The 16953-nt window shown below is 43.0% G+C and overlaps 1 protein-coding gene across 5 annotated transcripts; it reads left to right on the top strand.

Moving 5' to 3' along the window:
• Positions 1–880: 880 nt before the first annotated feature.
• LOC106571438 (uncharacterized) lies at positions 881–11223 on the top strand. 5 transcript variants are annotated; one of them, XM_014144540.3, is made up of 15 exons: positions 881–976; positions 1709–1847; positions 2108–2163; positions 2427–2500; positions 2722–3047; positions 3147–3803; positions 4032–4156; positions 4255–4341; positions 4420–4518; positions 6247–6414; positions 7045–7239; positions 7353–7454; positions 9116–9178; positions 9364–9462; positions 9625–11223. In XM_014144540.3, the coding sequence occupies exons 2-15, from the start codon at positions 1736–1738 to the stop codon at positions 10057–10059; spliced, it is 2598 nt and encodes an 865-aa protein (XP_014000015.3). In that variant the 5' UTR covers positions 881–976; positions 1709–1735; the 3' UTR covers positions 10060–11223. The 5 variants fall into 5 exon arrangements, with proteins under 5 accessions (XP_014000015.3, XP_014000017.3, XP_014000013.3 ...); XM_014144542.3 differs by having other exon boundaries at positions 954–1006; XM_014144538.3 differs by lacking the exon at positions 881–976 and adding an exon at positions 983–1535.
• The last annotated feature ends 5730 nt before the right edge of the window (positions 11224–16953 follow it).

Genomic DNA, 16953 nt, shown 5'->3' on the forward strand with positions numbered 1-16953 from the left:
AAACTGGATATGAGAATCCATAGTATTGCCAGTGGTGATGGTGTAGTACCTCATCAACCTTGGCACCTCTGTTTTGTAATGGACAAAAAAGAGAAAAGTCAAGTATAGACCCTAAAAATAAAAGTAGCAATGTTTTGGTTTAGATCACGGCCCAGACAGCTATTAGCCTAACCTAAAACATGGCCTTCAACATTACTTAAACATTATTTAAAACATGTGTCCTATTAAAATAATGACCTCTGAATTCCATTGGAGATCTGTTAGGGGAGTGAACAGAGAAAAAAAGATGTGTTAGTCATGTAACAGATAATAAAATACATATATTATCTTACTGTATCACACAACATCAGTGTTGCAACAGCGTAACTGTTTCAATTCTTTTTTCACTTTCATTCTGACTATGACTGACCCCTCTGAGATAAGCTACACAGAGTCTCCCACCCATCTATCTAATATATGCAACAATCCCTAATATATACAAGACAATCCATTTTACACAATATAAAGCACAGTAGGCACCAGAAGTCTGTCTGCACCAGTCTCACCTATAAGGTCGTCAATAGTTACCACAGCCACAAAGTCATAAACCCCGCCTATTTCTATAATCTATCTTCTTTAAATGTGATTTTAAACCTAACCCTAACTTTAAACCTAACCTTGACCACACTGCTAACCTTATGCCTAACCCTAACCTTAAATTAAGACCAAAAAACACATTTTAGTTTTCATAATTTTTTTCCTACATCCAGCTGCTATGTCTGGATGAGCTAGAATACTACTAGGAGGCGGAGCCATCGTAAGGTAATATGAAGACATAACTGATCTGGAATCTGTTTTGCGTTCCGCTCAACAAAAAAGGTTCGTACTGGATGGCTGTAAGTAACCGCCCCCTTTACAGTCGTGGTGAATGAGATGGGAATCTCATTTGTTGTCTCCACTAAGAGGGCGTTTCGGGAATGAAGTAATCTCAAAGAGGGTATGCAATATGGAGAATTGATACTATAGGGTTTGTCGGAGCATTATTTTTAATTAGATATCCTATTGAAAATTTCAGCATAGCCATTTGATGGTCTTTCTATTCAAATAACCGAATCCAACGAGTGGTTAGGCGGATCGTTGTCGGGGGGAAATGACAGAGGGGGACTTAAACAGGAAGGAATGGTAGCTAACCTTGCTAAGGAGTGTGCGGTACGGATAGACGTTTCACAATGTAACGTTAAGTGTATCAAACAATTAAATCAGTAGGTGGCTACACTGTAGCCAAGTTGTTTGAGCGCGTGTAGTGCACGGTTAGAAAGTTTACATTATATCAGCATCCAGAGTGTAGATTTGCTGCAACGTCACTGCAAAGCAAGCGTTACCCTTTTTCGTGTGACTATTCGTGGAAAATGATGGTGGCAGTGGCTCTAGAAACACTGCTACTGCTACACTGCTCGAGTAAGGTACACTGCTGCACTGAACAAAACAGAACCAAGGATTTCATATTAGGCCTACCTTTGTATTCACACGCGGGCTAATCCTGTGTTCATATAAGGGTTGGTATGCCACGTGATTCTTCTTAATGTGGACATCAAATTACTAACAGAATAGATGTTCCCCAGACTAAATAATATTAAAGCCCTTTTATCAATTATGTGATAGTGATGATGTCTATTGATGGACTATGTCATAGAATAATTCAGGCCTGGTGTTGTGTTATATGTTGCAGTACTGATCGGTCAGGTCAACTGCAGTCATGGATCATCATCAACTTCATCATCACACACAAGGAAACAAGTCACCATCATATATGCCAAGGAAGAGGAAGGCTTCACAGCCAAAACAAAAAAGTGGTGTTCCACTACCAGGTAAATGTCACTAAACCGTCACTGTCACTAGATGATTGACAAATTGTCAGTTTACTGAGCAAACTTTAGAGTATTGATAAATTACATTATGTCCAGATTTGTCTCTGGCCAGTTGCAATTGCAGATGTCTTGAATCATCATTATTATTGTCTGTGGAGTCTCATTTATGTATTACATGCAGAATGTCTTGGAAACGCTCCTTCACTAGTGTTTTGTAAGGAACGAGATGAACTAATGAAAATGTGACCATAATCCAACAGTTATCCAGAAGATGTCAGATATGAGTGTGATGAGCATGATTGGTGTTCCACCTAAGGTAGGAATAAATACACAGTAACAGTCTTTTCTTTCAGTTCTACTTGGCCATTATGAGTGTTCCTACCAAAGCATGGGTGCACTATTCCAGTCCTCAACATGAAAACTAAAATAACAACCATCATGATGATCTAGAAGTGATTTAGCATTAAGCACTTCTACATCAACATATGATGGTCCTTAGTGCAGTGTTCACAATAAACCTTGTAAGGTCCTGTAGGACACTGGATCTTTGCTTTACAGTTCTGTACTTGAATATTATAGAATGATGACCCCCATGCCCAGGCGACCCAAAAGATGAACAGATCATACGGCAGAAAAAGGTCAATGGGCCCACTGTGAGTTTCCTTTATTTTAATTCCCCATTTCTGTATATTTTCCTTCCCATCACTGACTCCTTCCCATCCAATATTCTCAGATCTCCACAAGTTCAAAGTGTATAGGTGATAGAGGCATTTGATCTGGGAAATAGTCTGTGCTTGTGCAGAGTTTTCTCTGTGCATAAGCTGACCAGAGTAGTTGTTGCCATGTGAGTTTGGTGCTGTGTGTCACTGTCTAGGTATGAGGATCTGCAGAATGTCTCTCTGGGTTCTGGTGTGGAGGATTCAACCAGCGAGACGTCCTGCTGCTCCGTGGTGTCTTCCAGCCTGGCTGTAGCCAACGGTGAGCTTCCTCCTCCTCCACCACCCTCTGCCAGACTGCCTCACAGGCTGGTGGCTAAAGACTGCTGGCCCAACCAGGCCCCAGACACAGGCAGAGCCCAGGGCAGGGGTCAGGAACCACACCTGCCCTCCGATTTTGCGATTAAGAAAATACGTAGAGTGGAGGTGGACAACAACAGCACACCTTCTGTTACAAATTTCCCTCAAGAAGTGAGACAGTCAGGTAGTTATGTTGCAACCATCACTTTCTTGTTTTCTGACCCTTTCTCTTATAAACAGGTATTCAAGTTTTAGTTAATGTTGAATGTTTCCTTTGATGCAGTTCCAGTTCCTGTTGGAGGTGGGCATGTTCATAGCCATGTCCATAGCGGTCACTCAGTGGGAGGTGGGCATAGCAATGTCTACAGCGGTCACTTGGTAGGAGGTGGACATACCCATAGCCATTTTGACAGCAGTCACTTGGTAGGAGGTGGACATGTCCATAGCCATGTCGACAGCGGTCACTTGGTAGGAGGTGGACATGTCCATAGCCATTTTGACAGCGGTCACTTGGTAGGAGGTGGACATGCCCATAGCCATGTTGACAGCGGTCACTCGGTTGGAGGTCGGCATGTCCATAGCCATGTCGACGGCGGTCACTTGGTAGGAGGTGGACATGCCCATAGCCATGTTGACAGCAGTCACTCGGTTGGAGGTCGGCATGTCCATAGCCATGTGGACAGCGGTCACTTGGTTGGAGGTGGACATGTCCAGTGCAATCACTCTATTGGATGTGGACATCTCCAGAGCAGTTACCCTATTGGAGGTGAACTTGTCCAGAGCAGTTACTCTGTTGTAGGTGGACATGTTCATAGAAGTCACTCTATTGGAGGTGTAACTATCCAGAGCAGTCACAGTCACCCAGCAGAGCCTACCGAGGAAGAGAAATCTAAAGTCTTCACCTTCACAACCAAGAAGGAACCCCCAGTCTACCCCCCAGGTGAGAGAACAAAGGATTAGCAAACAAAATATCACCATAGATTCATTCCCTGGCAACACTTTACATTAGTTCATCCTATACCTGTGTAATAACACTGTAATTACTTTAGTAACCATGTTGTATTAACAATGTTACGTAATACTTGGGTAATTACATTGTAACGGTAGGTATTGTTCCTTATTCGACTTGTACAATAATAAAAAACACTCCACTTCCTGTGTGGAACAGGAAGTCAAGAAGAGAGGTGGCAGCTGATGATCCTGGGCAAAGGGCGAGTCACGTGCCCTAAGTGTAAAAGTGTGAGCAGGAAGACTGTGGATGGACTAAAGAAACATATGGAGAGCTGCCGATTGGTGTGTGTCTGTGCTGTACTCACAATAATAGCCTCCCATGTTGCACTTGCACTTGGTTCAACTGAATCTCAAAAACAAAACTAATGTGTTCTTTGTAGAATCCCTTCACGTGTCAGCAATGTGGGAAACAACTGAAGTCTTCCACGGGAATGAAGTACCACATCATGGCAGACCACAATAACCTGGTAAGGCCATTCTCCCATCTGACGCTGGTTTTGGTGTGTTTCATGTTGACATTGGTGTTAACTATCTTGTTTTTCCAGCCCTCACCAGATGACATAAATGGCCTGGATGACCAGTCCATGAAGGAAAAATTGAGGAAGGTGCTGAAAAGGATGGGCAAATTAAAATGCTCGAAAGAGGTATGATTCCTTGATGGCGTCTGTATCTGAAATTCCAGTACAGATGTCACATTAACCATTGTTGGTAGTCTCCCTAGGCATTCTGGTTGCCTCTCACATTAACAATGTTCTGACATACAGTACCAGTCAAAAGTTTGGATACACCTACTCATTCCAAGGTTCTTCTTTATTTTTACTATTTTCTACGTTGTAGAATAATAGTGAAGACATCAAAACTATGTAATAACACATATGGAATCATTTAGTAACCCAAAGTGTTAAACAAATATATTTTCTATTTTAGATTCTTCAAAGTAGCCACCCTTTGCCTCGATGACAGCTTTGCACTCTCTTGGCATTCTCTCGATCAGCTTCACCTGGAATGCTTTTCCAACAATCTTGAAGGAGTTCCCACATATACTGAGCACTTGTTGGCTACTTTTCCTTCACTCTGCGGTCCAACTCATCCCTAACCATCTCAATTGGGTTGAGGTCGGGTGATTGTGGAGGCCAGGTCATCAGATGCAGCACTCCATTACTCTCCTTATTGGTCAAATAGCCCTTACACAGCCTGGAGGTGTGTTTGGTCATTGTCCTGTTGAAAAACAAATGATAGTCAGTCCCACTAAGAGCTAACCAGATGGGATGGCATATGGCTGCAGAAGGCTGTGGTAGCCATGCTGCTTAAGTGTGCCTTGAATTCTAAATAAATCACAGATAGTGTTATCAGCAAAGCACCGTCACTCCTCCTCCTCCATGCTTCACGGTGGGAACCACACATGCGGCGATCATCCGTTCCCCTACTCTGCGTCTCACAAAGACACGCCGGTTGTAACCAAAAATCTAACATTTGTACTCGTCAGACCAAAGGACAGATTTCTGCCAGTCTAATGTCCATTGCTCGTGTTTCTTGGCCCAAGCAAGTCTTCTTCTTATTGGTGTCCTTTAGTGGTGGTTTCTACGCAGCAATTCGACCATGAAGGCCTGATTTACGCAGTATCCTCTGAACAGTTGATGTTGAGATGTGTCTGTTACTTGAACTCTGTGATGCATTTATTTGGACTGCAATTTCTGAGGCTGGTAACTCTACTGAACTTATCCTCTGCATCAGCGATAACTCTGGGTCTTCCTTTCCTGTGGCGGTCCTCGTGAGAGCCAGTTTCATCATAGCGCTTGATGGTTTTTGCGACTGCACTTTTCCACATTGTCTGACCTTTATTTCTTAAAGTAATGATGGACTGTCTTTTCTCTTTGCTTATTGCCATAATATGGACTTGGTCTTTTACCAAAATAGGGTTATCTTCTGTATACAACCCCTACCTTGCCACAACACAAATGATTGGCGCAAACGCATTAAGTTAACGTTTTAACACGGCACACCTGTTTTAATTTAAATGCATTCCAGGTGACTTCCTCATGAAGCTGGTTGAGAGAATGCCAAGTGTGTGCAAAGCTGTCATCAAAGCAAAGTGTGGCTACTTTGAAGAATCTAATATATAACATATATTTTGTTTTGTTGAACACTTTTTTTTGGTTGCCACATGATTCCATATGTGTTATTTCATAGTTTTGATGTCTTCACTTTTATTCTGCAATGTAGAAAATAGTGAAAATAAAGAAAAACCCTGGAATGAATAGGTGTGTCCAAACCTTTGACTGGTGCTGTAGGTCTATGATTTCATAGTCTACATCGTTGGTACATGGGAACTATAGATGTGTTTCACTCTAAAGGACTGTGTTACATTACAGGGCTGCACTGGTAGTTTCACCAGCATCATGGGTTACCTGTACCACATGAAGAAATGTGGGAAAAAGGAGTCTGAGCTGGAAAAGCTGCTTCTCAACTGCCAACACTGTGGCAAGGTCTACAAGTCCAAGGCAGGCCTGGAGTACCACCTCAAGTCGGAGCACGCACCAGTGAGTTCGCTATATTGCACTGCCTTTACAGTAGTGATCTTCAACTAGATTCAGGGGTGGGGGGGAGACAAAATTGCAAATCATTTGTAGACCGCAATAATCAGAAACAGATATAATATTTGAATAAAACAATCATTTTAAACCTTGCTTACATTTGTATATGATCACATCTCTCTATTTTGCGTAGGAATACTTTGGAACAGATTTCCAAAATTATAATCAATTGGAGCTGATTTCCTGGTGTTTTTACAGTGTTTTATGTCCAACAATCCAGAACTTGGTGGGGTCAAATAAAATCACCCGTGCGCCAAATTCGTCCTGGGAGCTACCAGTTGGGGAATCCTGTTTTACACTATACACTTGTCCACTAACTAATAAGACAGTCTTTCAAGGTTATAATTCACTGGGTGACATTCCATCGCACAACATGCCATTGTGCTCACAATCTGTAGCAGTTACATTCTGGCAACTTCAATGTCACAAATATTTCTCAGTATATCCACCCACTCAATTTCCCAGAGCACCCCATTCCTTGGTCTCTTTTTTTAAGCTAATTTCTCATCCTGCCTAAATTATTTGAGCTTCTCTTGAATGGGAGATGATAGACAGCTGTCTCCCTCTCCCCCACAGGTGCCTCAGAATGCAGAGGAGGAGGAGGTGAAGGCCCAGAGAGAGCCCAACCCTGAGAGGACACCCAGCGGCCGGGTCAAACGCATGTCAGCCCAGGTGGCCTTTTTCCACCTACAGGAGATTGCTAACGACGAGCTGGCCAAGGAGTGGCCCAAGAGGAAGGTCATCGGAGACCTTGTCCCAGACGATAAGAAGGTGAGGACACTTCAACACTAAGATGGTCCTAGATCTGTGCTCATGTACTGTATCTGTTCCTGTGGATACATTGACCTCCAGATTAACCATTCTTTTTCTGATGGGTTCCACAGCTGAGATATGCCCGCCCAGGGCTGCCTGCCTTCAGTCAGGAGGTCCTTCGGAAGTGGAAAAACGAAGTGAAGCTGCAAAAAAAAGTGCAGTGCCCAAACCTGGTACGACCCATCGTTTTTTAAATGATCTTTTATCCCATATTGCGTATAGTTGAGATGTTGCTCACTGTAATATACTTGTGCTGATTTTGTACGTTGGCCCACTTACAAAGAAATGATCAGGCTATAATTTTAATAGTAGGTTTATTTGAACAGTGAGAGACAGAATAACATCAAAAAAATCCAGAAAAACGCATTTCAAAAATGTTATAAAATTATTTGCATTTTAATGAGGGAAATAAGTATTTGACCCCTCTGCAAAACATGACTTAGTACTTGGTGGCAAAACCCTTGTTGGCAATCACAGAGGTCAGACGTTTCTTGTAGTTGGCCACCAGGTTTGTGCACATCTCAGGAGGGATTTTGTTCCACTCCTCTTTGCAGATCTTCTCCACGTCATTAAGGTTTCGAGGCTGACGTTTGGCAACTCGAACGTTCAGTTCCCTCCACAGATTTTCTATGGGATTAAGGTCTGGAGACTGGCTAGGCCACTCCAGGACCTTAATGTGCTTCTTCTTGAGCCACTCCTTTGTTGCCTTGGCCGTGTGTTTTGGGTCATTGTCATGCTGGAATACCCATCCACGACCCATTTTCAATGCCCTGGCTGAAGGAAGGAGGTTCTCACCCAAGATTTGACGGTACATGGCCCCGTCCATCGTCCCTTTGATGCGGTGAAGTTGTCCTGTCCCCTTAGCAGAAAAACACCCCAAAGCATAGTGTTTCCACCTCCATGTTTGACGGTGGAGATGGTGTTCTTGGGGTCATAGGCAGCATTCCTCCTCCTCCAAACACGGCGAGTTGAGTTGATGTCAAAGAGCTCCATTTTGGTCTCATCTGACCACAACACTTTCACCAGTTGTCCTTTGAGTCATTCAGATGTTCATTGGCAAACTTCAGACGGGCATGTATATGTGCTTTCTTGAGCAGGGGGACCTTGCGGGCGCTGCAGGATTTCAGTCCTTCACGGCGTAGTGTGTTACCAATTGTTTTCTTGGTGACTATGGTCCCAGCTGCCTTGAGATCATTAACAAGATCCTCCCGTGTAGTTCTGGGCTGATTCCTCACCGTTCTCATGATCATTGCAACTCCACGAGGTGAGATCTTGCATGGAGCCCCAGGCCGAGGGATATTGACAGTTCTTTTCACCAACTGTTGTCACCTTCTCACCAAGCTGCTTGGCGATGATCTTGTAGCCCATTCCAGCCTTGTGTAGGTCTACAATCTTGTCCCTGACATCCTTGGAGAGCTCTTTGGTCTTGGCCATGGTGGAGAGTTTGGAATCTGATTGATTGCTTCTGTGGACAGGTGTCTTTTTTACAGGTAGCAAGCTGCGTTCAGGAGCACTTCCTTTAAGAGTGTGCTCCTAATCTCAGCTCGTTACCTGTATAAAAGACACCTGGGAGCCAGAAATCTTTCTGATTTGAGAGGGGGTCAAATACTTATTTCCCTCATTAAAATGCAAATCAATTTATAACATTTCTGACATGCGTTTTTCTGGATATTTTTGTTGTTATTCTGTCTCTCACTGTTGAAATAAACCTACCATTAAAATTATAGACTGATACTTTCTTTGTCAGTGGGCAAACGTACAAAATCAGCAGGGGATCAAATACTTTTTTCCCCCACTGTATAATGTGACTAGTAAACTTTCTGGTTTCCCTCAGGGCTGCGGCTCGGTCTACACCAGTGTGTCTGGATTGAAGGCTCACCTTGGGCTCTGTGGAAGGGTATGGAATAGATTTACTCTCACTGTTCTGCTGTCTTTCACTTCCAAGTACTGCAACGTATCCAGAAGACAGGGAAAGTTATTCAGCTGAAACTGAGTCAAAAGCATAAAAATCTGATGTATGCACAGGAATTGAATCCATTATTAAGCATCTAATTCAACCGAATTTTTTCTCTCATTATGCAGGGGGACTTTGAAGCAGGGAAATACAAATGCCTGATCTGTAAGAAAGAGTTCAACTCAGAGAGTGGGGTGAAGTACCACATCAACTCTGTCCACTCCCAGGTAAGAAATGTATTTGTTTTAGACTTTTAACCTCCATGATGACCTACTGTATCATATTAATGTATACTGTTTTGCCATATGAATAAAGTACTGCAAAAATTCATGTTGTAGTGCTTTTTGGTGGCATACTATACTAATTTCCATTGTCCTGTGTTTTCTTAGGACTGGTTTGTGGTGACCTCAAAATCCAAGAACTTTGATAAGGTCCTGAAGACCAAGCCCAAGGTGCACAGCACTGTGAATGACCCCACTGACCAGCTCCAGCAGCAGACCCTCCATGTCTTCACCCCCATCCTGGAGCCCTGGCAGGACATGCAGATGGGACCCCCACCAGCGGTGCCCAAGTCGGCCCTGCAGGTCAACCCTGAGGCAGCAGAGGGGAAGAGGAGGGGGAAGGGGAGAGGGAAGGAGAAGGACTGCTATGACTTCACTGGCAGTGACCATTCCAGCAGTAGCAGCAGTGGCAGCTCCAGCAGCGGATCAGAGACAGAGGAGCCTGAGGGCCAGAGACACAACGTTGACCAATGGGCACTGCAGAGACCCAGTATCATCGAGACCCACCCTGAAGCCGCCAAGCGACCCAGAAGCAACCTATAGTTCGGTTTGATCACCTGACTTCAGATCAGGGGTCCGTTCAGGAGGGTGCAACGTTACAGAACGTTCAGATAGAAATGCATTCTGCATTGGTCCTGGGATGTGTAGTCTGTGTTTCAACTGTAACTATGAGATCATCTTAGCCAACTTTTAATGTGTCTTATCATTTTAATAAGATTTATAACTTTTTTGTTTTCTGACGTGTTTACTTAGACTTTATTTAGCCCCTATTATCGGTAGGCTTGTGTTCCTCGATAAAGATTGTGCCTAGTGTATGGATTTATTATTTCATACAACTCCTTATTATAACTTAACTGTTATCAGACCTCTTCTTTACAATGCATATTTAACCATAGCATGTGGTGTTAATGTAGTCTGCATTTTATATCATGGATTGTGATATGTTAACGCAGGATGAATTTGAAATACGGTGGTTGTCGGTTATAGTTGTCCGTGATGTGTTAACGCTGCATTGTTTGTGGATGTACAGTCCAGATGGAAATAGATGCATTTGTCATTTTATTTACTCCCTTTGTGCCCCTCTGCTGTATGATTGTATTTTGTTTTTTCTTCTCCTGTTAAGATTTGTCAGTGCGCTTCTGTTTAAGGTTTTGAATAGATTAATCTGTTTTACTTACGTTTGAATAATGAAGCTGCCCTTAATTTTTTTAATGATCCCTAACAAATTGATTGTTAACAATTGGGTTTCCCTATTTGATGGCTTAGAAAATTTTACACAGACAACCAATGTCTTTCAGATCAAAGATTCTGCTTGCGTCCGTGATTCCTGTAACAGAAACAGGCATAGTGCATGCACTTTTATATTGACTGAAATGAACTGCTCAGTCTAATCATAGGCATATTCCCATAACCCAACCTTGTGAAAGTTGACAAGCATGCCATAATTTGTTTTGTCTGGCATTAGACACTGCTTCTTGAGATGAGTTGTGTTCAGTGTTTAATGAACCAACTGTTGTTAGTCAAATGAAAGGGAACACACTTCAATTCACCATTTGTGTACATTTCTATTAATGGAAAAACTATTGTTTCAAGATTAGAAAACTGCGTTATACCTTTTTTTAGAAGTACTGTAATGTACTGCTATTTTTAACTACCAGCAGTGTTAGCTATATCAACAGGTGAAATAAAAATATTTACATAATTCTACTAATTTTCCATTCTCATTTTGCCATTGTCTTACACAGTAAACAAACCGTATTCTACAACAACTGCAGGTGTTAAATTAAAGATAAGTGATGCGCCGCCTGAACAAGCTCTGGTTCTATTCACTTCAGTACTTTTGTGGCAGAAATGAGTTTCACAGCCATGCAGAAAGGCAATATATTACTGAACAAAAATGTGAGGTGTTGGTTTCATGAGCTGACATAAAAGATCCCAGAAATGTTCCATGTGTACAAAAAGCTTATCTCTCTCAAATTCTGTGCACAATTTTGTTTACATCCCTGTTAGTGAGCATTTCTCCTTTGCCAAGATAATCCATCCACCAGGTGTGACATATCAAGAAGCTGGTTAAACTGCATGATCATTACACAGGTGCAGCTTGTGCTGGGGGCAATAAAAGGCCACTCTGAAATGTGCAGTTTTGTCACACAACACAATGCCACAAATGTCTCAAGTTTTGAGGCAGTGTGCAATTGGCATGCTGATTGCAGGAATGTCAAACAGAGCTGTTGCCAGATAATTTAATGTTAATTTCTCTACCACCAACATCATTTTAGAGAATTTCACAGTACATCCAACTGGTCTCACAACCGCAGACCACGTGTACCCACACCAGCCCAGGATCTTCACACCCGGCTTCTTCACCTGCGGGATCATTTGAGGGGTAATAAAGCCCTTTTATGGGGAAAACTAATTCTGATTGGCTGGGCCTGGCTCCCGCAGTGGGATTGCCTATATCCTCCCAGGCCCACCCATGGCTTCGCCCCTGCCCAGTCATGTGAAATCCATAGATAAGGGCCTAATCAAAGTTGCTGTCAGCAGCAAATGGGACTTGAAAGAAGGCGTAATCGGTAACTATAATTTGTAAATTATGTGACTGTGGCTCTGTATTCAATCCAATGTAATTTAACCATATTTGTCACGAGCGTGGGGAATCGAACCGGGAGTTAGCGGATAGGCGCGAGTCAACTGGGGAACGATAACACTGGACACTTCCTACAAAAACCTGCTGTAGCAAGGGTGTAAGTATCATTTTTTTGTTATACCATAAAAATACAGTTCGCCAGGTTTGTTAGCTATAAGTGTAAATGTTTCAGTTTCTACAACTGGTAACGTTATTCAACTTATCGATTGTGAATCAATCAATCAGGCGATGCAAATCAGTCAGTGCCCCTTGCTTCCACATGGAGGTACGCTAGCTAACTACATACATTTGCCCTCAGGTCACCTGCCAAAGATGGGTGATGTGAACTAGCCAAAAGCCACAGTTAGTAAGCAACCCAGCTAGCGATGAGGAATCGGCCCAGAAGCTTCCCTCTTCCGGGGGGCCGGAACTGATTGAATCCGGCCGGAATCGGGTGTTGGACCCGGCCCGGAATCAAAATGAATGACTGCCCAGAATCGGCCCCAGAATTATGCATACAAATTATACCCATCCACCAAAAAAATGTTATGTCAGAGGAAACACCGTACAACTGGCACGAGTATCGAACTAGCATATGTAGCAACATGTAGTGTCTTAGACTGCTGCACCACTCGGGAGGCTCCATCCACAAAGTTTGAATTGCTTATCAATGCACAAAGTATCAAAATACTAAAATACAACTTAAACAGGACTCTTAAAGAATTTCATTTAAATGTTAATTGTATTTTTTGATCACAGAAACAATGAGAAAATATGGAAAAATAAATAAATAATGTAGTTTTAATTATATAAAGCAGCCCATGTAATCATTTGCCAGAGAGTAGCCCCAATCAGCCCGAGATCCAAGTAATACTTTTGGGCCAGATAACTCACACCGGAATCGGCCGAGCTCAATCCCCGCCTCCTAGCCATAAGTAATACTGCCTAAGGCCACATGACATCGGCCAGGTCTGACTCTCAGCCGAGTGCCCCGACTCTCACCCGGAATCTGCCAAGAACCACTGTGCTAGTTGGGAAGCTTATTATCCAATCTGCATTGCACAGTCATGTTGTGAAATGTACAAATGATCTATCCACTGTCCCATGTTTCAATTGGTGAAGTCCGACACACACACACACACACACACACACACACACACACACACACACACACACACACACACTCACACACACACTCTCTCTCAAGTATGCAGTAGGACTGTATGCCTGTGACAGAAAGTTGCACAGGCTGTTGAGCCTGCCTCTCACCAAAAAGAGTTGCTCAGTGACGTTGTCTAGGCTTTCTGTGATAAAGAAGAGGTGCTCCGTAAGGTTGTCTAGGCAGTTAATGGCAACCATTGCCCAGAAGTTGAGCAAACAGGGTAGCGACTCCGAGGCCATGGGGGTACCCAACCAAATCAAACATTGTCTACACATTTAAAACAATTAACATTTACGAGTTTTAAAAATGTCATGCTACATTGACCCATTGTTTATGCCTCTGTTCTGTTTCAGTGCATTGCAGTACCTTCACACCCAGACCAAGGAGGTTTACAACCAACCTAACAATGCTACTCAGAATGACTGGGAGTCTAGCACAGGCCCCAGCCCCAGCTCAACCCAGCCCCAGAAACAGACTAGAGGCAAGAGCAAGAACAGCAAAGCTCCTAATTTTAAAAGTGACAACACCGCAAAGGATAAGGACTTTGTTCCAGAAAATAAAGACTGAGGAGGAGGAAAGTGAGGATGAAGATACTCAAGAAGACAGACTTGGAGCTGAGGCACGCCAACGAAAGACCTTAGATTCAACGCATTTCCTGAGGTCTTGTGAGTACAGTTTTTTTAGCAGTAGGTTGTGATACATAGACTTGCAGAAAAACAGAGAGATATTGGGAGGGATTTTGCCATCTAGATCAAATCACATTTTATTGGTCACATAGACACGGTTAGCAGATGTTATTGCTGGTGTAGTGAAATGCTTGTGCTTCTAGTTCCGACAGTGCAGCAATATCTAACAAGTAATATCTAACAATTCCACAACAGATACCTAAGGATGGAGAACAATCCACAAAATATTTGGTGCTAACTACTAGCAGTTATAAAAAAAAAAATCAAACCTCCCCTGATTCAGAATATACAATTGTCATGGCATGCTTGGTTCAATGGCTATTGACGAGATATCTGAATATCCAGTATAAAACTAACTTTAAACACCAATGATTTCGGCCAATGATTTCAAGTCTGTATGTAGGTAGCAGCCTGTCTGTGCTATTGATGGTTGTTAACAGTCTAATGGCCTTGAGATAGATGTTTTTGCGTCTCTTGGTCCCAGCTTGGATGCACCTGTACTGACCTCGCCTTCTGGATGTTAGTGTGGTGAACAGGCAGTGGCTCGGGTGGTTGTTGCCCTTGATGATCTTTTTGGCCTTCCTGTGACATCGGGTGGTGTAGGTGTCCTGGAGGGCAGGTAGTTTACCCCCGGTGATGTGTTGTGCAGACCGCACCACCCTCTGGAGAGCCCTGCGGTTGTGGGCGGTGCAGTTGCCATACCAGGCGGTGATACAGCCCGACAGGATGCTCTCAATTGTGCATCTGTAAAGGTTTGACGGTTGTAGGTGACAAGCCACATTTCTTCAGCCTCCAGTTTGTCCGTGATGTGTACGCGGAGGAACTTAAAACTTTCCACCTTTTCCACTCCACTGCTATCCCGTCGATGTGGATAGGAGGGTGCTCCCTCTGCTGTTTCCTGGAGTCCACAATCATCTCCTTTGTTTTGTTGAAGTTGAGTGAGAGGTTATTTTCCTGACACCACACTCCAAGAGTCCTCAGCTCCTCCCTGTAGGCTGTCTCGTCATTGTTGGTAATCAAGCCTACTACTGTTGTGTCGTCTGCAAACTTGATGATTGAGTTGGAGGCGTGCATGGCCACGCAGTCATGGATGAACAGGGAGTACAGGAGAGGGCTGAGCACACACCCTTGTGGGGCCCCAGTGTTGAGGATCAGCAAAGTGGAGATGTTGTTTCCTACCTTCACCACCTGGGGGCGGCCCGTCAGGAAGTCCAGGACCCAATTGCACAGGGTGGGGTTGAAACCCAGGGCCTCAAGCTTAATGATGAGCTTAGAGGGTAGTATGGTGTTGAATGCTGAGCTATAGTCAATGAACAGCTTTCTTACATAGGTATTCCTCTTGTCCAGATGGGATGGGGCAGTGTGCAGTGTGATGGCAATTGCATCGTCTATGGACCTATTGGGGCGGTAAGTAAATTGAAGTGGGTCTAGGGTGTGTCGTGTCTTGGACTATCATTAATGTGGAGACTTATATTATCAAATCAATTCTCTGTGTAATTATTACATGATTAAACAAATCATGTAAACATTAATTAACTAGGAAGTCGGGGCACCTTGGGAAAATGTTGTTTAAAGAGTTACTATTTCCTTAATTGAACTCTATTCAGATAGTTTCATATCTTATCGATTACAGTCACTTATTCATGTATTATTACCTCATCCATCATATACTGAATGTCAAACTTTTGGATATCTGCACCAACCCTAGCATAAATTATGAATCAGTGATATACCAATTGGATCAATTATTTATTTATTAACTAACTAAATAATCACACAGAAATACATATACGCACACAGGATAGGTTATACATTGGTTACTTTCATGATACAATGAAAAGGCCCTAGTGGACTAAACCGATATGATGGCTTGTTACACCAAATGAAAAGGGAGGGGCAGGTAAGAAAGAGCGGGAGAAAAGACAAAGGACTCCACTATCGTACACAGAGCTAATAACTATGCTCATGGAAATGCTAATACTTTGCACATGAACAGCTGCTCATTCGAAAATAATTACAATTTACATATTTACGTGTGTCTGTCTTTGCTGTCTCTCTGTTGAAAACACTCGATCCGTCTGGGGAGTAATTCGACAGAAAGTCTTTGGTTTGTCCACCAGAGATCAAAGTCTTTCGTAGTTTCTGTCTGTTATAATGGATACGTCGGGTGTACCAATGGTCGTTCGAGAGGGAAATGTTCTCCAGAATGGATCTTACAGAGTACCATTCGGTTGTTCGATAGGGAAGTGTTCTCCTCTCGTCCTCAGGCGAGTTTACTAAACTATTTCACATATAAAGGATAGCCTAGTGATTAGAGTGTTGGACTAGTAACCGAAAGGTTGCAAGTTCGAATCCCCGAGCTGACAAGGTACAAATCTGTCGTTCTGCCCCTGAACAGGCAGTTAACCCACTGTTCCTAGGCCGTCATTGAAAATAAGAATTTGTTCTTAACTGACTTGCCTAGTTAAATAAAGGTAAAAAAACAAAAAAATACAGCTGCAGACTGTGAATGTGTAGTCTTCTTAACCAGCTCCATGCTCTCTGGTCTATAGAGTCGTAGCCATTTCAACGTGGGGACTACCGTCCCTGCGTTTTCTTGACTAAATGTACATTTTGTCATGAGTGCTATTTAAGCTATGCTCTTTAAGCACTCGGGAAAAGGGACGTCCCCTCCTTTTTTCGAAATGTCTGTGTTCATGTGGGCGTGGCCACTGACTTGGTTAAACCTTCATATGAAAAACAATTATGTCATTTAGAAGGCTAACATCACATTACATATCATATCAGTTCCCAACATTTGGGTGTGGCCCTGATCACTGGGAAATATACACATTCAGAGATACAGTTATGTTGTTATACTGTCCTTCATGGGATCCCAAAACACAACTGATCTGACAATTGTTCTTTAAACCACTCAAGCTGTTTGGACGAAGGGAAATGTTGTTTCATTCCCAAATCTGTTG

This window comes from Salmo salar, chromosome 15 (genome assembly GCF_965601325.2).
Source record: "Salmo salar chromosome 15, fSalSal1, whole genome shotgun sequence".
Classification (NCBI taxonomy): Eukaryota; Metazoa; Chordata; class Actinopteri; order Salmoniformes; family Salmonidae; genus Salmo; species Salmo salar.

Coding starts and splice junctions, on each gene's coding strand:
- LOC106571438 (XM_014144540.3), top strand. CDS start 1,736: ATGGATCATCATCAACTTCATCATCACACACAAGGAAACAAGTCACCA. Junction 2,501..2,721: donor AAAAGGTCAATGGGCCCACT/GTGAGTTTCCTT, acceptor GTCACTGTCTAG/GTATGAGGATCTGCAGAATG. Junction 3,804..4,031: donor ACCCCCAGTCTACCCCCCAG/GTGAGAGAACAA, acceptor TGTGTGGAACAG/GAAGTCAAGAAGAGAGGTGG.